Source organism: Myotis lucifugus, unplaced genomic scaffold (genome assembly GCF_000147115.1).
Source record: "Myotis lucifugus unplaced genomic scaffold, Myoluc2.0 scaffold_16, whole genome shotgun sequence".
In the NCBI taxonomy this organism is placed as follows: domain Eukaryota; kingdom Metazoa; phylum Chordata; class Mammalia; order Chiroptera; family Vespertilionidae; genus Myotis; species Myotis lucifugus.
Window position 1 is genome coordinate 15099845 of NW_005871064.1, and position 24821 is coordinate 15124665.

Genomic DNA, 24821 nt, shown 5'->3' on the forward strand with positions numbered 1-24821 from the left:
GTCCTTCGCCTCTCCAGGGGCCTTCAGGGATGCTCCTGGGCTCCCCTTCTGCAGGGGGGGTGGGGGGGGGGGAGGCTGGGGGCAGCAGCGGTGGAAAGGCGTTGGACGCGAGCGACCGGCCGGGCGCTTGCTGGAGTGCAGCCTCGCTTCTTTGACCCACCTCAGCCCGGGGGCTCTCTTCCTGCTCCGTGGTGCGTGCGCCCCCCGGGCGCTGCTGCCTGTGGGTGACGGAAAGAATCTCCAGCCGCCCACCCGCGCAGCAGTCCGGCGCCAGAGGGGAAGGGACTTCAGGCCCACGCGGCCTGGCCGCGCAGGAAGGCAGGCAGAGGGCGCGGGCACTGCCGAACGCGCGGGCCCCACGACCCCCAAACCTGCGCCGCGCGCCGTCCGCACCCCGCGTCCTACAGGGAGGCGGGCCCGTCCCCCAGTGCGCGCAGGCGCGTGCCGGGCTGGGCTCCGACCGGAGTTCGGCGCTGGGCGGCCACTGGCTGGCCTCGCAGGTAGGGGGATCGCAGGCCAGTGGGCTCGGACCCGGGGTGCGGGACTGCCGCGCAACCCGGCCCCGCCCCGCACAGCGACCGCCCGGGTCTGCGGCCCGCTGCGCGGCTCCTGCCCGGCTGTGCGGCTCCTGCCCCGCTGCGCGGCTCTGCGGGCTGAGGAGGCTCGGGGGGCGGGCGCAGAAGGGGTCTGGGCGGACAGCGGCGGGCCCTGCGGTGCGGGGCTGGGTGTCCGCCGGGCCCGCTGCGGGCCGCGACCTGTGGGTCGGGAGAGAGGAGGCTTCGTTTCTATGAAATACAACCAATTAAGACTTTTTCATTAATGGAAGGCAGTAGTAGAGGGCGGGGCTTGGATTTTCTTAGGAAATGGGTCATTTGGCAAACTTTTTCTTCCCTTCCGTTCATTTCCTATTTTTATAACTGAAAAATGGGTAATTATTGTTTTCTGCCATAGAGGGAAAGAATAAAAAGAATTCCGCCATTTTGGCGTTTTAAAAAGTAATCGTTCTGCGAGGCTCACGGATCAGTGACCGCCGTCTCTACTAATCCCGGGAGGACTCGGATGGAAGGCGGACGACGGCTCCCTCCCCTGGAATCCGCTCCCATCCCCTCCCCCCTCCCCCCCCCATAACACTCCCCCGCCCCCCGCGTCCGGCCGTGTGTGTGTGTGTGTGTGTGTGTGTGTGTAGATATCTGTCTAGGGCTCTAGCTCCCAACCCCCAACGCCTAGACCGAGGGCATTTATTGAGCGTGTTGTATACGAGGAGGCCTTGCAAGGCAAAATGTGGGGGAAACTTGGCCGACAGAGAGACCAAGAAAAAAGACACACAGCACATTTACTCAGTAAGTATTTCTTGAGCATCTGCTATGTGCCAGACACAGCTGTGCGCTGGGGATCCAACGATTGTTTTAGGTCAGGTTCCCTGGAAACAGACTCTGAGCGGGAGGCTTGAGTGTAGGTTTATTGGGGTGCCCTTGGAAATATCACCCTTACAGGAGGGTGATTGGGCAAAGAAGCTGAACTGCCTTTGTAGTCTCAACAGAGGCCTCAGCCTGTCCCAAGGGAAGCTCTGGGGCTGAGATGGCCTTGCAAAGGTGTCCCTAATTGAGTCAAGGGGGCCGGGCCTTTATAACTGGTATCAACTGGTCAGCTGGATAGCCGCTTCCAGGAGAGGGCGCTTGGCGGGGCAGCTCCCCTGGCTGAGGGCAATTCCCAGAGAAGCTGACAGCTGAAGGCTATCAGTGACAGCTTTCACAGTAGCTGGGACCTCCCACTTTCTCCCCTCCTCCCCCGGCCTCTGGGCAGCACAGAAGGAGAAAATAGTATTCCAGTCCCTAAGGCAAGAATGGCTGAGCCATTTATGTATTTCAGTTCCATTTGTTTCTTATATTATTGACCAGCCTTTACTCCCACCGCTGTGACTCATTCACTCGGTGACTGTTTGTGGAGTGCAATCTCTGGATCAAGTTCTCTGCACCCCAGGTCCTTCGTTCTGGGTCTGGGGGAGACGGAGAAGTTAATGCATAGATTGTGGTGGAGTGGGACACAGGAGAGAGGGTGATTAACTGTGTTTTGGGGGTGGACTCTGGGAGTCACTCGAGCTGCATCTTGAAGGATGATTAGGAATTTTCCAGAAAGATGGGAAAGGCACCAAGCAGAAGGAACAGCAGGTGCAGAAGCCGCAGAAGTGAGGTTCTGAACGTGTGACCCAACGGCAGGGGTAGGAAGTGGACGGATTCCTTGCACCTGGCTCAGGCCTGGGAGCCGCATCAGACCAGTTGTGCTGCTGTGTGGATCTAGCAGGGCGTTGCTTATGAACATGTTGTGTGAGCTTCAAATATAGAGGTGGTAGCGGAAAGGAGGGGTGAATTCAAGTAATAGAGAAGGCAGTTCCAGGCTTCAGAAAAGCTAATGGTCTAGTTAGGGAGAAAGACCATAGAAATAGTAGGTGCTGCTAGCCAAGAGCCCACAACCACATGCAATGGGTCCCAACACACAGGTGCACAGGGTGACCCTCTCCTTCCTGCACATGCAAGGGCTTGTCTTCTAGAATTATTCTTTTTCTCCTACACTGTTCATTTCTTCTTCTGTAGGTTCATTTTCATCAGCTACAAACCTGCTGTAACATTTCCTATTTTTAAAAGCAAAACAAACAAACAAAAAACTCTTCCTTGAGACCACATCACTCTCCAAATACCATTTCCATGCTCTCCTTCACATTCCAACCCCTTGAAAGAGATATTAGACCCATTGTCTCTATTTTCCTACAGGACCAATCCTTATTGTCAGTTTCCCCACTAGACTGTAGACTCTGTGGCAGAGGTGTCTATTTTGTTCACTGATAAATCTGCATTGCCTAGAAGAGTGTCTGGCACATAGTAGGTGCTCAATAAATATTGAACTATCAACGATTTCTTGTTTTGTTTTGTTGTATTTTTTTTTCATAAAAAAATTTCTCTTTAAAACCCACTCCATCCAGGTTTTCGTGTCCATAGCTCTTTGAAGTGGCTCTTGCAGTTTCTGATGACCTCCTTATTGCTAAAATGGCCAGCTCTTAGCCTGCATCTGACTGATCTGGCAGTGGCATCCAACACCACTGAGCAGTCCCACCTTCCTGAAAAATTGCCTCCCGTGTCCTCCAGAAGCCCAGACTCTTCTGCATCCCTTCTCACCACATTGCAGATCCCTTCTAAGTCTCTTTTGCTAGATCATCCACTTCCCATCCTATAAATCTTGGCTTGCTCCAAGGCTCCCACCTTTTTCTTTATTCTCAGTCCTAAGGTTTTCAAGGCCATTTCTTCATGATGATTTTCAAATGTTATCCCCAGCCTCAACTTTATCCCTTATTTCTAGAATATACGCTTCATGAGAGCACTCAGTCTTATTGGAGATTGTATTCCCAGAGCACAGAATGGTGCTGACACCTAGCTGGCCCTGCAGTGTGTGCTGGAGAAAAGGCAGCAAACCTGAGCAGAAGGGCAGCCCTCTCAGTCCCTCCCCTGGATAGACCTGAAACATGTGATAGGTTGGAAACAGAATGGGATTCTTTCAAGAGTAACCACAGTCACTTTGAATGACTGACAATGTTTTGCATAAACAGGTTGACTCTATTGAAAAGAACTTAAATGGTACAGATAGTATGTCAGCTGTGCGAAGCAAAATAATAGGAACTGAAATGCAGGGAATTGTATTTTATAAGTGTAAAAGGGGAAACAGACCTTGGTTTGAATGTTGCCTTAATTAATCAGGTTATGTATCTTGCCTTTGCCTACCTGAGCATACACTCTATAATATGGAGGATGGGCTCTATTTTAGGAAGGAAATGCTGGAAAATAAACAAATTCAAAAGAACATCAGGAGGGAGGGTGGGAGAGACAGCAACCATTGTAAGCTGATTTTGCAAGCAAGCAGCTTACATGTTATTAGCCAGAAGCTACCAAGTTCCTTGGCATTTCTGTTAAAAAGGAGTGAATTGGTATTTTTTTTTTTTTTTGGTGCGGCGGGCATAAATATATATATATACTATATATATTTCTTTATGATTTCAGAGAGGAAGGGAGGGGGAGAAAGAGATAGAAACATCAATGATGAGAGAATCATTGATCGGCTGCCTCCTGCATGCCCCCTACTGGGGATCAAGCCCACAACCCAGGCATGTGCCCTTGGCTGGAATCGAACCTGGGACCCTTCAGTCCACAGGCTGATGCTCTATCTAGTGAGCCAAACCAGCCAGGGCTGGATTGGTATTTGTTGAAGGCCTTCTGCTATCAAGATTTCACAGATATTTTTTTCATTTAATCTTAATCAAAGCCCTTTAGGTAGATACTATTTCCAGGTTCATTTTACACATTAGGAAACTGAGCTTAGAGAGGGTAAGCTACTTACTCAGAGTAATAGGTATTAAGTAGTGGAACTGAGATTCAAACTGTCTTAACTCTGTCTTAAGACTAGGCCCAACCCTAGCCGGTTTGGCTCAGTGGATAAAGCATGGGCCTGTGGACTGAAGGGTCCTGGGTTTGATTCAGTCAAGGGTATGTACCTCAGTTGCAGGCTCCTCCCTGGCCCCAGCCCTGGTCAGGCTCATGCAGGAGGCAACCAATCGATGTGTCTCTCTCACATCGATATTTCTCTCTGTCTTTCCCTCTCTCTTCCACTCTCTAAAAATCAATGAAAAAATATCCTCGGGTGAGGATTAAAAAATAAATAAATAAAAATAAAGTAGCTGTACCATTTAAAAAAAAAATAAATAAGCACTACATTATTAAAAAAACAAAACAAAAAAAAACGAGGCTCACATTCTTTCCTTTCATTTGTATGCCAGAAGCCACTATCAAGTACTGCTAACACCTTAAAGCAACCAAGTATCAACACAGTGTTTTTTGTTTTTGTTTTTAATCCTCACCCAAGGATATTTTTTCCATTGATTTTTAAAGAGAGTGGAAGGGAGAGATAGAGACAGAGAGAAACATCAATGTGAGAGAGATACATCGATTGGTTGCCTCCCTCACATGCCCCAACTGGGGCTGGGGATCCAGCCTGAAACCAAGGTATGCGCCCTTGAATGGAATGGAATCTGCGATCCTTCAGTCCGCAGGCTGATGCTCTAACCACTGCACACCGGCTAGAGCTCCATACTGTGCTGTTTATTAACAAGTTGAAATTACTGAAATCCAACACACACACTTGTTGAGTACCTAATGTGTGCCAGGCACCATTCTAAGTGCCAGGGATATAGAAGTGAACAAGACAGATAACATCTTTGCCCTCATGGAGCTTACATTTATGTGGAGATGACTGATCAAACATAAAGATGTAAATGAAGATCATTATTGATAATAATGAAGGAAATAAACACAGTAATGAGATAAGCAGTAAAAAAGGTGAGGGGTGGGCTGCTACTTTGAGAGGTTAGGAAAGACCTCTTCTGATGAGGTGACCACTGAACTGAGGCCTGGAGGACGGGAAGAAGGCAGCCAAGCAGACAGACAGCTTTGGGAAGAGCATTCCAGGTGGAGCGAACAGCCAGGGCACAGGCTCTGAAGTGGTATGTCAAGCAATAGAAGGAGACCAGAGCCCGTCCAGGGTGGAGAACACGGGGAAGCGGGTGGGGGATGAGGGTAGAGAGGAAGACGGGTTAGATTCTATAGGGTAAAGCATTTTGATTTTATTTTAAGGGCAATGAAGAGCCATTGAAGAATTTTGGATAATAAATAATGTGATCTACACTTTAAAAGCTCTCTCTTACTGGAGAGAGACATGCTCCCCAGAGTCAGTTCTGTATGTCACAGTTTACGAACCACCCTCACACATGCCCATCTTACGACGTGAGGGGAAGTGCAGGGCCTGGCCAGAGCCCTCACCTGGGTGACCTGGTTACCGCCAGGAGTCAGACTTAAAGTTATGTTCCTAAAACACCCTACTCCCCTCGGGCTCACACTTTTCTCTGAGGGTGGGCCTCCCTGATCACCCTGGGGGCTGTGTTCTGGTTGTAGGCCTACCAGGATGGAGGGGCATGCTGAAATGGAGATGCTGAGAACCCTGAAGGGGCCCTCTACAGGGGAGGTCAGCGTGCACCTGGTGGCCAGGGGCAGCCCCGGTTCTGGCCCTCACCTGCCCACTACTGCCTTCATCATTCCAGGTGGGCCAAGCCAGGGGTCTTGGGAGGAGGAGCATCCCCATGCCTGCCCCAGCAGGTGTGGATCCCGGGGAGGAGATGGTACTTTCACCTGCCCACACATGCATGGTGGTTTTGGGGTCGAGCCACCAGGCTCACCTGTGTCGGGTCTGACTGGGTGTCTGTTCACAGCCAGCTCTGCCACCCTTGGCCTGCCCAGCAGTTCCCTGGATGTGCCCTGCTTTCCACGGGAGCCGATCCATGTGGGCGCCCCGCAGCGAGTGCCCGGCAGCGTACCTGTCATGGCCACCGTTCTGCCGCAGTTGAGCGCAGGGACGGCGGCCAGCTCCAGCGCCAGCACAGTGCGGCTTCTGGGGTGGACCGAGGCCGAGGCCCCGGCCCCGCCTCCTGGGGGCGGCCTACGGGTCAGTGTCTCTGGGGATTGGCGGGGTCCAGCCTCAGCTGCGGTGGGGCTTGCGGGACCAGAGGTGGAAAGTGGGGGGAGCTGGCGGAGATGTAGGCTCCGTGGGTGGGGCTTGGAGTGAGGGACTGGGGGCTCGGCTTGGAGTCACGAGGGGTTCTAGAGACGTGTGGAGTGGGGAGTGGGCGCTGGGGGCGTGGCTTGGGCGGCCCCCAGCGGGGTGATGGGGGCGTGGCCTGGGTGGGGCGTGGCCCAGCGGGGATGCTGGGGGCGTGGCTTGGGTGAGGCGGTGGGAGAGGGACCGTGAGACTGGAGGTGGGTCCAGGGCCGGGACCGAATCACCGAGTCACGGTCCTGAGAGCCTACCGCGCTCCAGTGCCGGCTACCGGAGTACGCGCCACTGAACATGGTGGAGGCTACATATGGTACAACGAGCTGCGTCGGGAAGGTGTGGCCGAGTACGAAGCCGGCCAGGCGCCGGCGGGAGGCGGCGATGCGGGCCCCCAACAGCCGGGTAGGAGCCCAGGCCTGAGCGGGGCCCCCTGCGCGGGTGGAGCCACGGTCGGGGGCGAGGCCGGGTTCCTGCAGGTGCGCCCAGGGGTTGGTCGTAGGTGGGGAAGGCTTGGGGGGGAGGGGGGCGGTGCGGGGCGGTGGCCAGTAGAGCAGCCCGAGGAGGTAGGACCAAGGCGGAGGCCAGGGCCCGGGGGACTTGGGCTCCGCAGTGGGAGGAGCCTGGGTGTGGCTGGGATGGGGTGGAGGGCCTGAGGCCCCTTTGGCCCCCACAGCGGACCTCCCCCACGACCCTCCAGGAGACCCCCCGCAAGACCCCCCAGAGAATGGTGCCACCTGTCAGTGCCAGGCGTGTGAGCCTCAGCCAGGCTCCCGTCCAGATCCTGGCTCCTCCAGGGATGGCTGCCCCCCGCTGTTTCAGGAGCGGTAAGGCACAGGGCTCACCCCTCCACTTGCTCCGCTTTGGCGCCCCAAAGTCCCATTTCTGCTTATGGCTTCGGAGAGGGGCTGGGTGGTGCCTGGTGGGCCAGAGGTTCTTTCCTTCAGGCTGCCCCTCCCTCAGGTCAGTCATAGTGGAGAACTCCTCCGGCCAGAAATACTACACCAGCACTTCCGAGCTCCTCAAGCCCGTGAAGAAGAGGAAGTACAGGGAGTACCACAGTCCATCAGAGGAGTCGGAGCCAGATGCCGCGGTAGGGAGAGGACCGCGGGAGGGAAGGGGGAGGCCAGAGGCTATCCCTCAATCCCACTATCCTCTCCATAAATCCAGGCCAGGGGACTGGGCCAGAGAAGACACTGAATGACTCACTCATCACATTTTAGGGTCTCATCCTGAGCCAGGTCCTGTGCCTGGCTGGAGGGGAATGAATAAGTCACGCTGCCCCTTTTCTGGGGCTCCCATCTCCGTCTAGTGTCAGGGCTAACACACTCTCCCGTGAACCGGCACCCAGGAGAGCTGAGTGGACAGATGGCGAGCTCCGTCCCGGGAGCCCGGTCACTAGGCCAGAGGCCAGGGCGCACGGGGCTCTAGTTGCAGAGAAGCTGGAGGAAACAGCATGAGAGTCCCAGTGGGCAGTCAGAACCAGCACAGGCAGGTGTTCGTGTCCTGTCCCCCTCCCTGGGATTGAGGTGAATTATAGTCCGGTTGTGTAGCTGGTGGCGGTGGTGAGGGGGGTGTTCATGTGGTTCGTGTCCAAGTGGTAAGAAGTTGTCTGCTGGAGCTGCATTCCTTCTGGGGGCCTAGGAGAAATTCCACCTGTTTGGGGCAAAGCACCATGTGGCCAGAGAGCCAGGCAGGGGCCGGGAATAGCGACCGGGGCTTCTCTCAAATGCATGAGGACAGGACGCTGGGCTCAGACTTGCCTTCCACAGGAGAAGCGAGAAGAAAGGAAGGATCCGGAGGGACAGCCCACAGCTAGCATCCCAGAGAGTGAGGAGTGGAACGGCAGCCAGCCTGGTATGCGGCCTATGGATATGTATTCAAATATTGCGTGTACGCACCTTTGGAGGCGTGAGGCTGGGAGAGTAGGTTACAGTTGTGATGCTGTGTTGTACATATGTAGGTAAGCATCCGTTAGTGCGTGTGAGAGAGTATGAGAAAAAAGCAATGTTTATGGTTTGTGTATTAGTACGTGTGTGTTCTTTGTTGGGGTTATCTCATCTGTTTGTTTAGCCTCTATCCCGTGTAAGTAGGCCTCGCTGCCAGGCTCAGGATCCAAAGACTTGAGTATCACATGGCATTGCTTCCTTTTGGTGGTCTGAGCAAGTCTGTACCCGTCATTGGTCTGACCTTGCTGTTTGGGCCCCCATTCTGACCCTTTGGTTCTAAGAAAAATGGAACAAAGTTCGTTCATAGCCAGCTCTGGCCCTCAGGCCTTCTCCATCGCCATCCCCACTCTCCCATGTCAGCCTGTGTCTCCTGTCCACAGCGTCAGGGGAGAAGAAGGAAGGCTGGTCCTGGGAGTCTTACCTTGAGGAGCAGAAGGCCATCACCGCCCCGGTCAGCCTCTTCCAGGACGTGAGTGGGACAGCTTCCACCTAGGAAATGCTTGTATTCCCAGTCGAGGACTCACCACCCAACTCAGGCCTTCTGGTGTTTTCTGTGTCTGACATCTCTTAAAGGGATGGAATGGAAAGGGGAGAGACTGGTTGGGGACCAGAGTAGAAAAGAGCCCACAATAAGGGATGTCCAGGGTGGGAAGAAATAGGGAGGTGGAGCCAGGCTCCCCCATCACTGGGCCTGCAGACTTTTGAATTCTGGTGCCTTCTACTCAATTCTGTATATGGAGCTTTATTTTTTATTTTATTTTTTTCTTAATATATTTTATTGATTTTTTACAGAGAAGAAGGGAGAGGGATAGAGAGCCAGAAACATCGATGAGAGAGATCGATCAGCTGCCTCCTGCACGCCCCCCAGTGGGGATGCGCCCGCAACCAAGGCACATGCCCTTGACCGGAACCGAACCCGGGACCCTTGAGTCCGCAGGCCGACGCTCTATCCACTGAGCCAAACCGGTTCGGCTGTATATGGAACTTTAAATGACTTGGATGAGAGAGAACCCTTAAGTCCAGCCCTGACTTAACGCACGTTTTTCAAGGGACCCGGGCGCTATTCTGTCCCCCTCTGAATCCCTGCACTAAAGACCCCCAAATAAGTTATCCCTTTGGTAGTACCGGCGGGTGGGGCCTAAAGGCAGCTCCTTCACCCCAAGCCCACTAGGCCAGGATAAGGCTGGATGGAAGCTGGGTCCTCTCCAATCTGTGCGTTGACAGTACCAGGCGGTCACTCATAACAAGAACGGCTTCAGATTGGGCATGAAGTTGGAAGGCATCGACCCTCAGCACCCATCCATGTACTTCATCCTCACCGTGGCCGAGGTGAGCCGAGGCTCGCACCACCGTTCTGATGGTGTCTCTCAGGATAGACTGATGGAGCCTGCCAGGGGCATCCGGGGCTCGGGCTCAGATGAGGGAGACACGCTCCTGCCCTCAGAAAACACAGTCTCGTGGGGGATTGAGGTGGTTGCATCGAAAGACGAAAAATGAACAGAAACCAGAGGAAGTGTGAGGGTGGTGATGGTGCTACGTGGGTGTGCACTTCAGTGCTGGGCGAACTGGAGGAGATCCTGAGGGCAGGGGCGTTGGCATGAGTCCAACAAGGTGCTTGTCGTCTTGGAGCTCACAGTTGTGTGGGAATCAGCCAGGTAAACATATCAGTGACACCCCACAGGCAGGGGACCGACGTGAGCAGAGCAGAGAGGCCCTGAGGGGGCAGGAGAAGCTTCACCGAGGCAGGGGCTCCTCTGCTGAGTCTTGAGAGACGAGTTGTGAATGGCTAGGGTGTCCCAGGCAAAGGGAGCAAAGTGAGCAAGGACCCTGGGGTGTGAAACAGGCCGTGTTCACGGAGCTGCCGTTAGCTCAGTGAGGCCAGAGCAGAGTGTGTGACTGAGGAGCAGTGAGAGAAGAAGCAGAAAGAAAGGTCAGGGGGGCCTTGAGCACACCTGAGCCCTGGTAGGTGCCCATGGGGTTTTGTCTAGGTCTTAAAGGGCAGGAGGATGCCACCAGATGTGCCTGTCTTGTACCCAGAACTCAGAGCTCACAAGTACATGAACGTTCCTCATTGCAGGAGAGTATGGCACAAAGTTCAGGATAGGCGGAAACCTGGGAGTGAAGGGAGGTGGGGAGCCTGCTAGCATTAGAGCCCCGAGATGACCAGGCCAGGCAGGAGAGGTGAAGGCAAAGGAGTGGGTGTCTGCTGGCATTAGAGTCCCTGTGATTCCCCCTCATGGGGCCAGGTGTGTGGCTATCGTCTCCGACTGCATTTTGATGGGTATTCTGAGTGCCATGACTTCTGGATCAATGCCAACTCCCCTGACATCCACCCTGCTGGCTGGTTTGAGAAGACTGGGCACAGGCTGCAGCCCCCCAAAGGTAAGGCCTAGCTAGGCTGGTCACAGTGAGGCAGGGGCCCTCAGGCCCATCCCTTCTTCCCCATGGGCTCCCTTCCCTTCCCCATTGCACAGCCAGCCTCTCTCCACCACCTCTTGCTGTGACGTGGCCCCAGGGTTCTGCTGTGCCCTTGCCCTTTGAGTGTCCACCCGAAGGTGTCCTGCTTCGGCCGTGGGTCCCTGGGCAGGTTCTTGAGGGCTGTGGGGTCCTCAGGCCTGCCCGATTCTGCTGCTTCAGTGTGGGGTGCCCTGGCCGCGGCCCAGCCTCTGTCTGCACGGCGCTCTGTTCATCCCCGTGCGGGGCCTAGGTTACAAGGAGGAGGAGTTCAGCTGGAGTCAGTACCTGCGCAGCACAAGAGCTCAGGCTGCCCCCAAGCACCTGTTTGTGAGCCAAAGCCACGTGAGTGCCCCTGAGCCAGAGTGGACACCTGCCCCGGGGACAGCGTCACGGCAGCGTGCCCAGGGTATCTGACTTCCCCAAGGAGAGCTCCTCTTCCCGTGCTCTCAGCTCTGTTCTGGTCTCTCCTACCAAACGGGAGGGGCACGCCGGGCAGGCCAAGGCCAGAGGGAGAAGCTGGGCATAGGTTCTCCCCTGTTCCCTCTACAGAAAGCCTCTTCTTCGTCCCCTCGGAGGCCCCGCTCACTGTCTCTGCCTGGGCTCTGAGATGTCACTGTGCTTGTCTCTTTTTTATTTATTTTTATCTATTTATCTATCTATCTACCTATCTATCTATTTCAAAAATATTTTTATTGATTTCAGAGAGGAAGGGAAAGGGAGAGAAAGATAGAAACATGAATGATGAGAGAGAATCATTGATCGGCTGCCTCCTACACATTCCCCCACGGAGGATCGAGCCCACAACCCAGGCATGCGCCCTGACAGGGAATCGAACCGTGACCTCCTGGTTCATGGGTTGATGCTCAACCACTGAGCCACACAGGCCAGGCACCATGCTTGTTTCTTGCTTTGGTTTGCTCTGTAGTTTTTGGTGTGAGGTCCGAGCCTCTGTCCTGGGAGCTGCCTTTGCCAGCCTTTTGCCCGACATCAAGGCTCTCCTATTTAGTCTCAACAACTCACCCTTGTCTTTTTCTCTGTTCAAGGCAGCTGGCAGCTTTACACAGCAGTTCACGTATCTCTTAATCCCAAGCAAATGGTCTGAGAGATATAGGGGACCCCCATTAAAAATATCACCATATCAAAAGTCCAGGGTTCCCCAACATTTAAGGGAATGTGAGCACAATGCAAAGTGTCTTTAAAAGCATGTTGTGATGTACATATTTTGTAATTACCTGTTTTGTTGTTGATGTGGCAACCATTTGTAAAACATTCCAAATAATTCCACAGTTCTCAAGCAAAAAAAAAAAAAAAAAGCCCAGGATTCCCCTGGGCCCAGGACCCTGCCATGCCATTCGGGCAGTTACCCGCCACCTCCAGCCCAGCCCAGAGACCATACTGCAGGTGCCCAAGTGATGGTGGGGGTCTGCCCGCTCTTGTGAGAGGGGATGAGACTTGTAAGTCATACTTTTTCCATCCTGGCCCACCGTTGATTAGCACTGTGGTCCTGGGCATGTTGTCTGACTTATCAAACGGGGATGATGACAGCTGTCTCGTTGGGCCGGCTGCGCTCCACCTGGTACACTTGGGTGAATGTGCACCTTCCTGCCAGTCACTCATCTTCTGCCATTATGAGGCTTCCTCTGAATACACCTTGGGGTCCAGAAGTTCCTGAGTGACTCTGGGCTGGGGATTATGATTCTGCCTGTTTCTCCCACCCCCTAACCCCAGCATAACTCTTAGGGAACCCACTCCTTCCCTTGCCAGTGGCCTCCAGGCTAGCACTAGCCTGCCTGGCAGCCCCTCTTCTTGCCCCCAGAGTCCCCCACCCCTGGGCTTCCAGGTGGGCATGAAGCTGGAGGCTGTGGACCGTATGAACCCATCCCTCGTCTGTGTGGCCAGCGTGACCGACGTGGTGGACAGCCGCTTCCTGGTGCACTTTGACAACTGGGACGATACTTACGACTACTGGTAGGGGGAGGGCCCAGACTTGGCCGGGGTGGTGAGGGGATGGCAGGGGAGGGAGGCAAGACTTTGAAAACTTAGACACATGTAGCCCCTGCCCAGCCCTAGCATTCATATTTGTTCAGGGGGGTAATTGGTTGTCCTGTGGGTTTGATCTATGTATATCGTAAGAAACACATGCAATATATATATTTTTAATCCTCATTCGAGGATATGGTCTTTTTTTGTTGTTAAGACTTTAGAAAATATTAAGTGCATGTTTCATAAAGCTGCTATCTTCTAAGGATGCTAGAATGCCTCAGATATGTTTTTTATTGACTTTTTAGAGAGAGAGGAAGGGAGAGGGAGAGAGGGAGAAACATTGATCAGTTACCTCCTGTATGTGCCCTGACTGGGAACTGAACCCATGACCGAAGGGTGCATGGATGATGCTATAATCACTTAGCCACACTGGCCATAGCCACAATGCAATATGAGAGGTATCATCTAGAAATACCAAGGTTAAGATGAGCAGACCCCTGTGATTCATGGTTTGCTCTTAGATAAGATGGTGGTGGTAGAGCTTTCAGTTAATGGTACAGTTTTCTGACTTTCTCACCAGCCATCTGTCTAACTCTCACTAAGTAGGGTGCACCCTGACGCCGTGCTGTTGTAGGCAGCAGGCTCAGGGCCTCCAAGTTTCACTTGGGACAGTGAAGTATATTCTTGGGTTTCAGGTGTGATCCCAGCAGCCCCTACATCCACCCGGTTGGCTGGTGCCAGAAGCAAGGAAAGCCCCTCACACCTCCACAAGGTGACCGTGCAGCCTGAGCACACCCTGCCTGGGCCTGGCCCCACCCCCCTCTCCCCAGGTCCTACACCAGTACCCCTAGGAGCCTCAGCCTCTATGCCTGGGAGTAGAGAACCCTTTAATTTTAGGAGAGTCCTGTCCAACGCTGACTGTGTGAAGGTTTAAGGCAGTGGTTCTCAACCTTGCTAATGCCTCGACCCTTTAATACAGTTCCTCATGTTGTGGTGACCCCCAATTTCATTACAAATTGAACATAATGAAAGCATAGTGATTAATCACAAAAACAATATGTAATTATATATGTTTTCCGATGGTCTTAGGCGACCCCTGTGAAAGGGTCGTTCAACCCCCAAAGGGGTCGCGACCCACAGGTTGAGAACTGCTGGTTTAAGGGAAGAAAGTTAAGGGACACTCCCTCCCCAACAACAAGGGTGCAGGATTCCAGAGTGAAGGAAGTGTTCCCTTCCCTTTCAGAGTATTGCTTGGGCCCACATACAACAGAGGTTTAGAGGGGGCTGGGCTGGGGCTGGAGCCACAGGGCAGTGGAGAGGAATGGGAGCCAGGGATCCCAGACAGCCCGGGAAACGGGGTGGTGGTGATGTGCTTGCTAGCACCCCTCTGCCTCCCGAGCCCCCGCAAGGAGCTGGCCTTGGTGATGTGGGGGTAGATTGTCCTCCATGGGCCTCTGTCTCTTTCGTGCTCCTGGTTCTCCTTGGGGGCAGGGAGCTCTCCCAGTACGCCTGGGTGCCTAGACATTGCTGTCCTCCTCTCTCCAGACTACCCAGACCCTGACAGCTTCTGTTGGGAGAAATATCTGGAGGAAACTGGGACCTCTGCCGTGCCCACCTGGGCCTTCAAGGTGGTGAGTTGGCTCTCCTGCCCCCAGAGCTGAGCTCAGGAAGTCGTGGAGCCCTTGGGCAGCTAGGATGTGCCCCTGCCCCCCCCCCCCGACTTTTGCAGGCCCCAATTTTCCAGGCACAGCACTTGGACTCCCTTCTTGGGGGTCTCAGCACTGCTGTTCTGGGCCTCGGCCTGAAGGCTGCTGTCCCCCTGCAGCGACCCCCGCACGGCTTTCTTGTTAACATGAAGCTGGAGGCCGTGGACCGCAGGAACCCATCCCTGATCCGTGTGGCCAGTGTGGAGGATGTGGAGGACCATCGGATAAAGGTGGCTCTGGGACCCTTGGGCTGGGGAAGTGAACAGGCCGATTGGGCAGGAATTCTGTAGATTCATTCGAGGTCAAGGGCATGGCATGAGCCAGACATAAGGGAAGCTGCACGTTGTGGAGAAGAGAGCTCTAAATTTGAGGCTGAAGATCTTGGGTCTCATTCGAGCCTCATCCGTGACTTACTTTTGTGTGCTTGAGCAGGTCATTCCCCCTTCTGAGCCTTAGCACTCTCATCTATGAAATGGCCTGATAATCCTAGATTTATGTGAGGATTGATGGGAGATGCCCATAATTTAATGATGAAGCCTTTGGGGCACATGGCGGCCAAGACAGATTATTGTGGGGTTGGCCCCTTGGTTCTTCCAATCCAGGATCTTGCTTCTGACAGGCTCCGGGGATGGGGAGAGCCTCCTGGAGCCTGCAGGACCTCCTGGCTGAGCGGGGCTCCGCGAGGAATGCCTGACTTCCAAGGGCCTTTCCTCCCCAGCTCCACTTTGATGGCTGGAGTCATGCCTTTGACTTCTGGATTGATGCCGACCACCCGGACATCCACCCCGCCGGCTGGTGCTCCAAGACAGGGCATCCCCTGCAGCCTCCTCTCCGTGTGTACCCCTAGGGCACTCTGATCCTTTCCTACTGATGTCCAGCCCCACCCCGAGCTCCTACCTCCCCACACCGCCCCCTGCTTTGATAGCGTGCCCAGGTCTGACACACAGGACTCTGGAGGCCTCAGTGAGCTCTGAGACCTCGCACCCTCCCTCCCTTCTCTGGCTTCCCCAGTTGTTGGGTTGGGGTATTGAGGTGTGAAGGGGAAACTTACTTGGAGATGTGCTTAGGAGCACACAGAGCGTGCATGGCGTTTGCTAAGGAAATGCTGGCTCTGTTAAATAAAATCTGGGCCCTTACAGGCAGGGGTTAGAGGTCAGATCATCGGACTGCTCAGTTCTCACCTCAGGATCCCCCCTCCAGCCCTGTTTCCCTGCTGCTGCCACATCTGTCTCTCGTGGGGTGTTGATCCTTCTCGATTGCTCTCCAAGCATGGGCAGAGCCTAAAAAAAGTTACCAAAGTCTAGGGGATGAAACAGGGAAACAGAGAATAATGTCAGTCTGCCTGACATGGCTCTTAAGGTACAGCTGGGCCCACACCAGCTCTGTGTTGGATATTCCCTCGCGGAGACAGAGGGCATGGCCTGCAGGTTTCACCAAAGTATATGAGAGCCAAACCCCTCATTCCCTACAGAGAGGTAAATTTCCAGTAGCAGGAAGTGGTGTCACAGCCTACCTCGGGGCCTTCTACCTGGGGAACTAATTCCCAGGGCTGACTTCCCTGCTCTCCATTCATCCCACCCCCACCCCTACCCCAGGTCCTTATGCTGACTCTTGTTCCTGTCCCTCCAGATCCCAGAGAGCTCGGCTCTGCCTCCCCTGAGAGCTGTTCCCCTCTCAGCTATCGGGGCCTGCCGCACACGAGGACCTCCAAGTACAGCTTCCACCACCGGTGAGGGCAGGGCTCCTGCTGAGAGACCCTCAGACACTGCTCAGAGAGGATTTGTGTGTGGCCAATCAGAGCTCACTAAAGATCCTCTCTGAATGGGGCTAGGCTTGGAAAGGGCTCAGGGGAACAAGCGGGTTCAGCCCAACTTATGCCTTCTTCTTCCCCAGGAAGTGCCCCACGCCTGGTTGTGATGGGTCCGGCCACATCACAGGCAAGTTCACAGCTCACCATTGCCTCTCGGGGTGCCCCCTGGCTGAGAGAAACCAGAACCGGCTGAAAGTGGAGCTGTCCGACTCAGAGGCCTCGGCCCGTAAGAGGAACCTCTCGGGCTTCTCCCTAAGGAAGAAGCCTCGCCATCATGGCCGGTGCGGAGGGCAAGGGTGCAGGGCCTCTTGTCCTCTTGGGCAAGGCCAGGCACTGATTCCCTGCCATGGACCTGGTCCCTCTCTCTCCAGGACTGGGCGCCCTCCAAAGTATCAGAAGATTACACAAGAAGAGTTGGCGAGTAAGTCCAGGGTCATTTACCTCCACGTCCTCCACAAAGTGTGTACAATTTGGTGGGATGTTACAGAGAAGGAGAGCTGGTCCGGGCGGCGTGGCTCAGTGGTTGAGCATCGACCCATGAACCAGGCGATCATGGTTCAATTCCAGGTCAGGGCACATGCCTGGGTTGCGGGCTTGATCCCGACTAGGGGATGTGCAGAAGGCAGCCAATCAATGATTCTCTTTCATCATTGATGTTTCTCTCTCTCTCCTTCTCCCTCTCCCTCTCTCTGAAATCAATTAAAAAAATACTAAATAATCCTTTATAAAAAAGAGAGAGATGGGGAAGCTGAAAAGGTGGTTGTATCTCTTCGTTTGGGGAGCATGGAGCAGTGGCAAGAGTACAGGATGGGGCTCGAATGACCACAGGTTCCAGGCCCATTTCACCCATGGCCTTGCTGGGAATCTGTGGGAAAGGCACAGAACCTCTCTGGGCCTCTGGTTCTCCACTGGGAGGTCAGATGATGCCCTAGCTCTGTTCTTCATTCTAGGCTCCCTGGGAGGGAAGCATGGCTTGTCACTGTCTAGCTGTGTGACCTTGAGCAAGTCACTGAACATCTCTGAGCCTCAGTTTCCTCATTTGAAAACATGAATATAACTGCCCTGGCAGGGTATCTCAGTTGGTTAGAGCATCGTCCCGATACGCCAAGGTTTTGGGTTCGATGCTCAGGGCACATACTAGAAGCAACCAATGAATGCATGGTAGGAACAACAAATCCATGTCTCTCTCTAAAAATAAATAAATGATTAAAAGAAAAGAAAGAAAACATGAATAACTGCCTTTCACATGTCAGCTACCTGCAATAATAGTGGTTACTATTACTGTGGATAGGATTCTCTTCTTCTGAGAAGAGAATGAGAGGCTCAGAGAGAGAGAAGTCATTTGCCTGAGGTCATTTGCCTTGTCAGGAGCAGAGCTGGGATTCAAACTCGGGTCTGAGTTCTGCTATGAGCTGCTGATATAATAGACATAAAGCACCTAACCTAATGTCAGTTCCCTTCCCAACCCCCTTTGTTTTAGCTTGGCTGTCATAACCAAGTACCACAGAGTGGGTGGCTTAAACAACAGAAATTTATTTTCTCACTCTTCTGGAGGCTAAAAGTCCAAGGTCAAAGAGTGGAGGGGTTTGGTTTCTTCAGCGGCCTCTCCTTGGCTTGAAGATGTCTGCCTTCTCGCTGTGTCCTCACATGGTCTTTCCTCTATGCCTGTATCCCCCCCCCCCCCATCTTTCTGTGTGTCTAAAATTCTTTTTCTTACAAGAGCACTACTTGGATTGGATTAGAGTCCACCCTGCCTAACCACCCCTTTAAAGGCCCTTTCTCCAATTACAGCTACATTCTGAGGTACTGGGGGCTGGAGTTTTAACATATGAATTTGGGGAGACGCAGCTCAGCCCATAGCATGCTCCAAGGGGAGGCACAAGGGGACTGCACCCTCCCATTGCGTAATGAATTCATCTCACATCTCTGACCAGTAGCAGGCACACTGGGGATCTTGCCTCATTTGAGTTGCACATGGTTTTAAGTCAGGAGGAGACCATGAACAATCACCTGGTTCATTACACAATGTCTGGGCAGGACCCAGCCTATTCGAGTGCTTCAGGAACAGTCTGTGAACCCGGGCACTCTGAACCTCAATGACCTCACCTGTAAAATGCTGATGATAATAGTGCCAATCTCAAAAGGTGGTGGGAGACTTAGCCGAGATGGTCACATAACCTGGAATTCTCGCGTGTCCTGATCTCTTGCCTGATTCCCTCCTGGTGTTGTTCCCTACTGTTTCCTCTGGGTGGAGACAGAAGGCAATTCCTGCAGCCTCAGGCCTGAGGAGGAGGGTCTCAGAGTGAGGACTTTTGGGGGTGGGACTGCAGAGGGTACCTCTTCCACCTTCAGTGGGGATCCTGGTCGGCTTCCATTGCAGGGCCACGTTCTGGCCACCAGAGGGCGAGTGCCTGTGTTCATTCCAGAAGTGTCCTGAGGACTAGGGAAGTTCAGTCTTCCCAGAGCCTGAGGCTATAGCCCTCCAGGGACAGGACGGAACAGAGGACAGGGCGCAGGCCTCGGACCTCTGTGCAGGGCTCCCTTGTCCTACCAGCTGGCTCTCTCACAGAGGGGACACAGTCACTCTGGATTTGTTCCAGAGACTTCTCACACATCCATGGGGAGACCTCTTCAGTGTGGGCTCCAGGGTTCGCTGGCAAACAGCTCCGAGGTGGAGGCTGCCTGCCAAGGACAGGACTCGGCTGTGCTCTCCCTGCTGGTAGGGCCCGCCCAGCCCCCTGAGGGTCAGTGTTTGAGAGAACAAGAGGAAACCACAGAGGTTTCCTTGCCCAACCTGTTCATTTACAGCCTGGGAAACAGGCCCCTGTTATGTGACTTGCCCAAGGTTCAAGAGCAAGTTAATGAGGGTCCAAAAGGACTTAGGGAAAGGAGGACAGACACAACGGGCTTCTTGCTGGGTGTCCACCCCTTGGATGCAAGGTATCTCGAGAAGGGGACCAGGATGCTGCAGCAGCTCTGAGAAAGCCTCCTTGCAGGGCCCCAGGGTGCAGCCTCAGAGGGATGGGGGTTGGGGAGGAGGTCATTCCAAGCAGCTGACCCGAGAGTCTGTAAAGCAAGGAAGCCACTTTACCGGAAGGAGCGAGCCCAGATGAGGCAGATCTGGACCACCCTCTTGGCCCTGCAAGGCTATCAGAAGGGGCCGTGGTCCTCTTGAGTGGCGTGGGTACAGGCCGGCTCCTGGGGCCAGGTTAGTCCCCAGCATCGGCCTGCCAGCCTCTGCCTCTGCTTTCCAGCACTAACGACCGATGTCATCCACCAGTCCTTCTTCATGTCATCCCTGTCGGCCCACGCTGACCGGTCCCTCTCAGTGTGCTGGGAGCAGCACTGCAAGCTCCTGCCGGGAGTGGCGGGCATCTCGGCCTCGACAGTGGCCAAGTGGACCATCGATGAGGTGAGGAGCTCGGCCCCTTCTTCCCCTCCTCTGCTCTGCCCTCTCACCAGGACACCCTCGTTCAGGAGGCCTCCCAGGCAAAGCTGGAAGCTACCCCTGACACTGTCTCCTGCCCATCCCTCAAGTCCACAGTCCCTCCTCGCTGCCCGGCGGGGACTGACGGAGAGACTGCTCCATGGCCCGTCCTGGTGGATGGGGAGAGGGGCCGGCTACTAGCCCAACTGGAAATCTAGCGGGAGGGGCAGCCTGAGCCTCACATACCCAGTAGCACAGAGATGCAAGGATCCTCTTAGGTTGATAAGAAAAAGCAACACTGTCACAGCTCAGAAGGTGCCAAGGCCATATAAGCCGCCTCCCCCCTGTCTCCCAAGCCCCTGTATCCTTGGCAACAGGCAACATGTCTTCTTTGATTTCCAAGGTCTTCGGCTTCGTTCAGACCCTGACAGGTTGTGAGGACCAAGCACGACTCTTCAAAGATGAGGTAAGTGAGGTGCAAGTGCAGAGTGGGGACAGAGAAAGATCACCCACTGAGAGGCAGGGAGCAGGTGTCCCCACCAGTGCTGCCCCCACTGTAGGGAAGGTCCTCTGTTGTCACACCTGCGGAGGAGTAGTCATAGCCACACCTCTGGGAAACATCTGGTACGGACCGTGGCCCAGCTTGGGAACCCTCTGTATCCAGACCATCCCAGGAAGGAAGAAGCATCCTGGAGACGAGGTTCCATCCACCCCTCTGCCCTCTGCCCCCCCTCTTTTGTTCTCCAAACTTACCTTCAGTCGGTTAATTCAAGTGCATTTTAATACCTGATGGCACAGGTATTGCCATTTACTGCAAGGACCCTACCATACACATAAAAGCAGGACCCCAAAGCTCCCAAAGGTAAGAAGCAGCGAGTTATCGATAAAAGAATGCTAGCTTTGCAGACAGTTGGGTTTGAATCCCAGTTCTGCCAATTTGAGCTTTTTACTGTCCCTGAGCCTGCATCTTCTTATGTGTAAAATGGAGATAAAATAGATATAATGATGTCTACCTTTCCAGGCCACTGTGAGCCTTGGCAATGACGAATGGATCGTTGTATCAGAATGTCTAGGATAGTTATACCCTAGTATATATACTATTATATTATTGTAGGAGTCCTATATATTAATATTATATATAATATTAGAGAGTAATATGTAAATCATATCACTGTACAAGAATAACTGATACAGTGGGGCTTCAATCAATGGTTGTTCTGACTTTGAATGTGCAGTCGTCCTTAAATGAAGAACTTTATCACGTCTCTCCAATTTGTAGAGTTTGAAACTGGAAGGGGCCTTTGAGTCTGTTTAGGTCTTCCTTCCAAAGAATTCACACATCCCCTTCACCCAGGAAGTGTGGTCTCTGCCCCCCTAGGTGCCTCCTTCGGGCAATGCCCATGAGAGAGAAGTCTGCCCCTTTCCCGGGAGAATCTCTCCATCCAGCCGACCAGCCAGTTTCTTCCTCAGGTCCTAGTTTGGCGGGGCTCCCTCGATCCTCCCCATTCTGGGTCCTTTCCTTCTGGGTTGTGATCTTCTTATCGTAATGGGTGTGTCCAGGGCTGCACCTGTGTTTCAGATGCTCTCTGAACAGCATAGCACCTGGGCTGCTCCTCCAGATGGCTTTAGTTTCTGTTTTAAAAAAGACTTTCTTACTTTAGAGCAGTTTCAGGTTCACAACGAAATTGAGAAGACAGTACAGAGATGACCCATATGCCCCCTGCCCACATGCACAGCCTCCCACTTCATCCACATCACTCAGCAGAGCGGGGCATTTGTTACAGTTGATGAGCTGACATCTAGATGTGTGTACATGGAGATCAGATATACACGGAGAGAAAGGCACCCATCGTAACGGTGCACACCCACAGCTTTGTGGGATGTGTACACGCTGAACCCAATACTTCAGTCAAGATATGAAGCGTTCCCGTCACACCAGAGAGTTCTTTCTTGGCCCCTTTCCTCAGTCCCCAACCTCATGGCAGCCACTGTTCTCACATCCAGCACCACAGGTTAGCTTTGCCTGCCCTTGAACATCATATAAATGGAATCATACAGCATGTACTCTTCTTTGTCTGTCTCTTTTCACTCAGTGTGATGCTTTCGAGGTTCATTCATGTTCTTGTGTAGACCCTTGGTGTGTTCATTCTTATTGCCACGCAGTGCTCCATTTTATGACTATCCCACAGTTAATGGAATTTTCCCTCCCCCTCGATTTGAACCCTGTATTTTTGTAACACTTAAGATTGCACTAGCTTTATTAGAGCCACATCACACCAGTTTTGAGTTCACGAGAGTCCCCATGTGCTTTTATATCAATTATCCATTATAATCAACCCAAAATTTCCAGTGTGTTACTTGTACCACTGGCTTTTTAAAATTAATCTAATGAAAGACTTTACATTTCTCCCTGTTAAATGTTATGTTGGTTTCATGATCTCACTGCTTTAAACCTTAACTCTGTCATCTCTGATATTAATAAGCCTTTCCAGCCTCATACAACTTGTACATTTTCAAAATATGTGTTTATTGATTTTAGAGAGAGAGGGAGCAAGATAGAAACATCAATGAGAGAGAAACATCATCAATCAGCTGTCTCCTGTATGCCCTGACTGGGGATTGAACCGGTGACCTCCTGGTGCATGGGTTGACGCTCAATTAATGAGTCACCCTAACTGGGCTACAACTTGTACATTTGCTAACTAAGCCTTCTGTGTTAATTTAAGCCAAGTCTTCACCACATGTGTTGATAAAACAGCAGAAGCATGTGGCGCCCATTAGAGATCTTCCATTAGGTGACAACCGATCATAAACGAACACTCTCTGAGTACAGTTGTTCAGCCAGCTGCTGAGCCACCCGAGAATTTGATCCTCTAGCCCATGCTGGGCTCGCAGTGTCCCCGTGTTGGAAGAAGGGTTATCTCTCCCGGGAACATCTGCTGCGTGTCTCGGTTCAGCATGTTCTGTGATACAAAAAAGCAACGGCCAGAGCAAGGAGGTGTGCTGGTGGACCGGCAGTACCCAGTACAGTCTCAGTGTAGACCTTTGTGGGGGCTGAGGATTGCCTTCTCCAAGGTCTGGTCCACGGCATCAGGCTCCCCAGGGAGTGGGTTCTCTCTGGCCGAACGGATGCAGCCAGGACACTCAGGGACACCGGTCAAGATGAATGGTGAATTGCTGCTTCCGGTGGCATGTGGTTAGGACTCCGAGGAAGGTGTGTGTCAGGTGTAATGTGTGCTCAGAGGAGCGGGCAGGACAGAGAGAGGTCAACAGACTCTGCTGACCATGCAGCTGGTTAAACACGGGCAACTTCCTGCTCCCTGAGTGTCCCTTTTTCTTGGGTTCCCGTGGGCCATGCCTCTCTGTTGTGATAGCATAGAAGTCTCCTCATCAGCTGATTAGATTTTAGCTTGGCCTCTGTTAAACATCCCACGTGTGGCTCTCTAAGGATCTTTCCAGGTTACGCCAACCTGGGGAAATTCCCTGGTCCTATCCATAGCTCTCGGGCTATTGCTTAGGGTGGATCATTGCATTTGGCTCATTTTATTCATTTTCCTGTTGAATTTCTCTACCTTCAAGGTCAAATATGACCATTTCCGAGATTATGGCTGAAAACTCCATATACAGCAGCACACATACAACATCTTGTATGTTCTTGAGTAATCCCATTGTCCCCTGACACAGTCCCAAACTACTAGTCAACAAACTCCAGTCTTTGCTCTGAAGAACCTAGACTCAACCTCAGCAGTCACAGTAGTGAGAAATCTCCAGGGGAGGCACAGGGACCACTGGAAAAGTCTTGCAGAAGGTGCCCTGGGTTGGTCTCATTGCTTCCTTGCAGTGTCGTTCAACTTGTTGCAACATCCTATGTATTTCCTGTAAACTGGAAGTTAGAAACAAGGGCTTGGTTAGATTCAGATGAAATCTCAAGCTCTCTCTCTCAGATCTCATAGGTAATACTGTGATGCATTGATTGGAATGCCCGCATGTCTGTTAGCAGCACTGAGATTGACCGGTGGGTTCATGTGGGAATAGCAATAGCAGGTTTTTTGTTTGTTTGTTTGTTTGTTTGTTGTTGTTGTTGTTTTAATCTCTACCTGAGGATATTTTCCCATTGATTTTTAGAGAGAGAGGAAGAGAGAAGGAAAGACAGAGAGAAATATCGATGTGAGAGAAACACATCAATTGGTTGCCTCCTTCATGAGCCCCGGCCAGGGCCAGGTCTGGGGAGGAGCCTGCAACCGAGGCACATGCCCTTGACCGGAATTGAACCCAGGACCCTTCGGTCTGCAGGCCTGCGCTTGAACCACTGAACCAAACCGACTAGGGCAGCAATAGCAGGTTTTTGAAGCCACAGTCAGTGAAGACTCAGAAAACATTATGCAAATACACACTGAAGTCCAGATCTGTCAGCAGAAAGAGTGTGTGTGTGTGAGTGTGAGTGTGTGTGTGAACATGGGAACACCAGTGGATATCTTTCTTTCCTTCTCTGTCCCCATTGCTATCTTCCTTTTTTCCTTTCTCCCTCCCTTGTCCTTTCTCCTTTTCCTTCTTCTTTCCCTCTCCCTCCTCTTTCCTTCCCCCCATATATCCTTTACTCCCATTTTCCTTCTCCCCCTCCCCCTCGCCATGCATATGCCCACCTTCCTTCACTCCTTCCCCATGACCCTCTCCACCTTCTCCGATTTCCACTTCCCTCCCCCAACCCTCAGATGATTGATGGCGAGGCCTTCCTTTTGCTGACACAGGCGGACATTGTGAAGATCATGAGCGTCAAGCTGGGTCCAGCCTTGAAGATCTATAACGCCATTCTCATGTTCAAAAACGCCGATGACACCTTAAAGTGA

The 24821-nt window shown here is 52.9% G+C and overlaps 1 protein-coding gene across 1 annotated transcript; it reads left to right on the forward strand.

Annotated features, from left to right (window-relative positions):
- The first annotated feature begins 481 nt into the window (after positions 1-481).
- L3MBTL1 (L3MBTL1, histone methyl-lysine binding protein) lies at positions 482-24821 on the forward strand. The gene is given in 26 exon segments (XM_023750803.1): positions 482-500; positions 5991-6136; positions 6305-6537; positions 6910-6961; positions 6964-7047; positions 7319-7469; positions 7606-7735; positions 8415-8499; positions 8972-9060; positions 9816-9920; positions 10838-10973; positions 11299-11390; positions 12865-13016; positions 13727-13803; positions 14577-14662; positions 14857-14967; positions 15456-15570; positions 16367-16466; positions 16631-16828; positions 16919-16968; positions 19802-19959; positions 20378-20451; positions 20568-20641; positions 20644-20674; positions 22932-22998; positions 24687-24821. Coding segments are annotated over 25 exon segments (2721 nt in total). The 5' UTR covers positions 482-500; positions 5991-6000.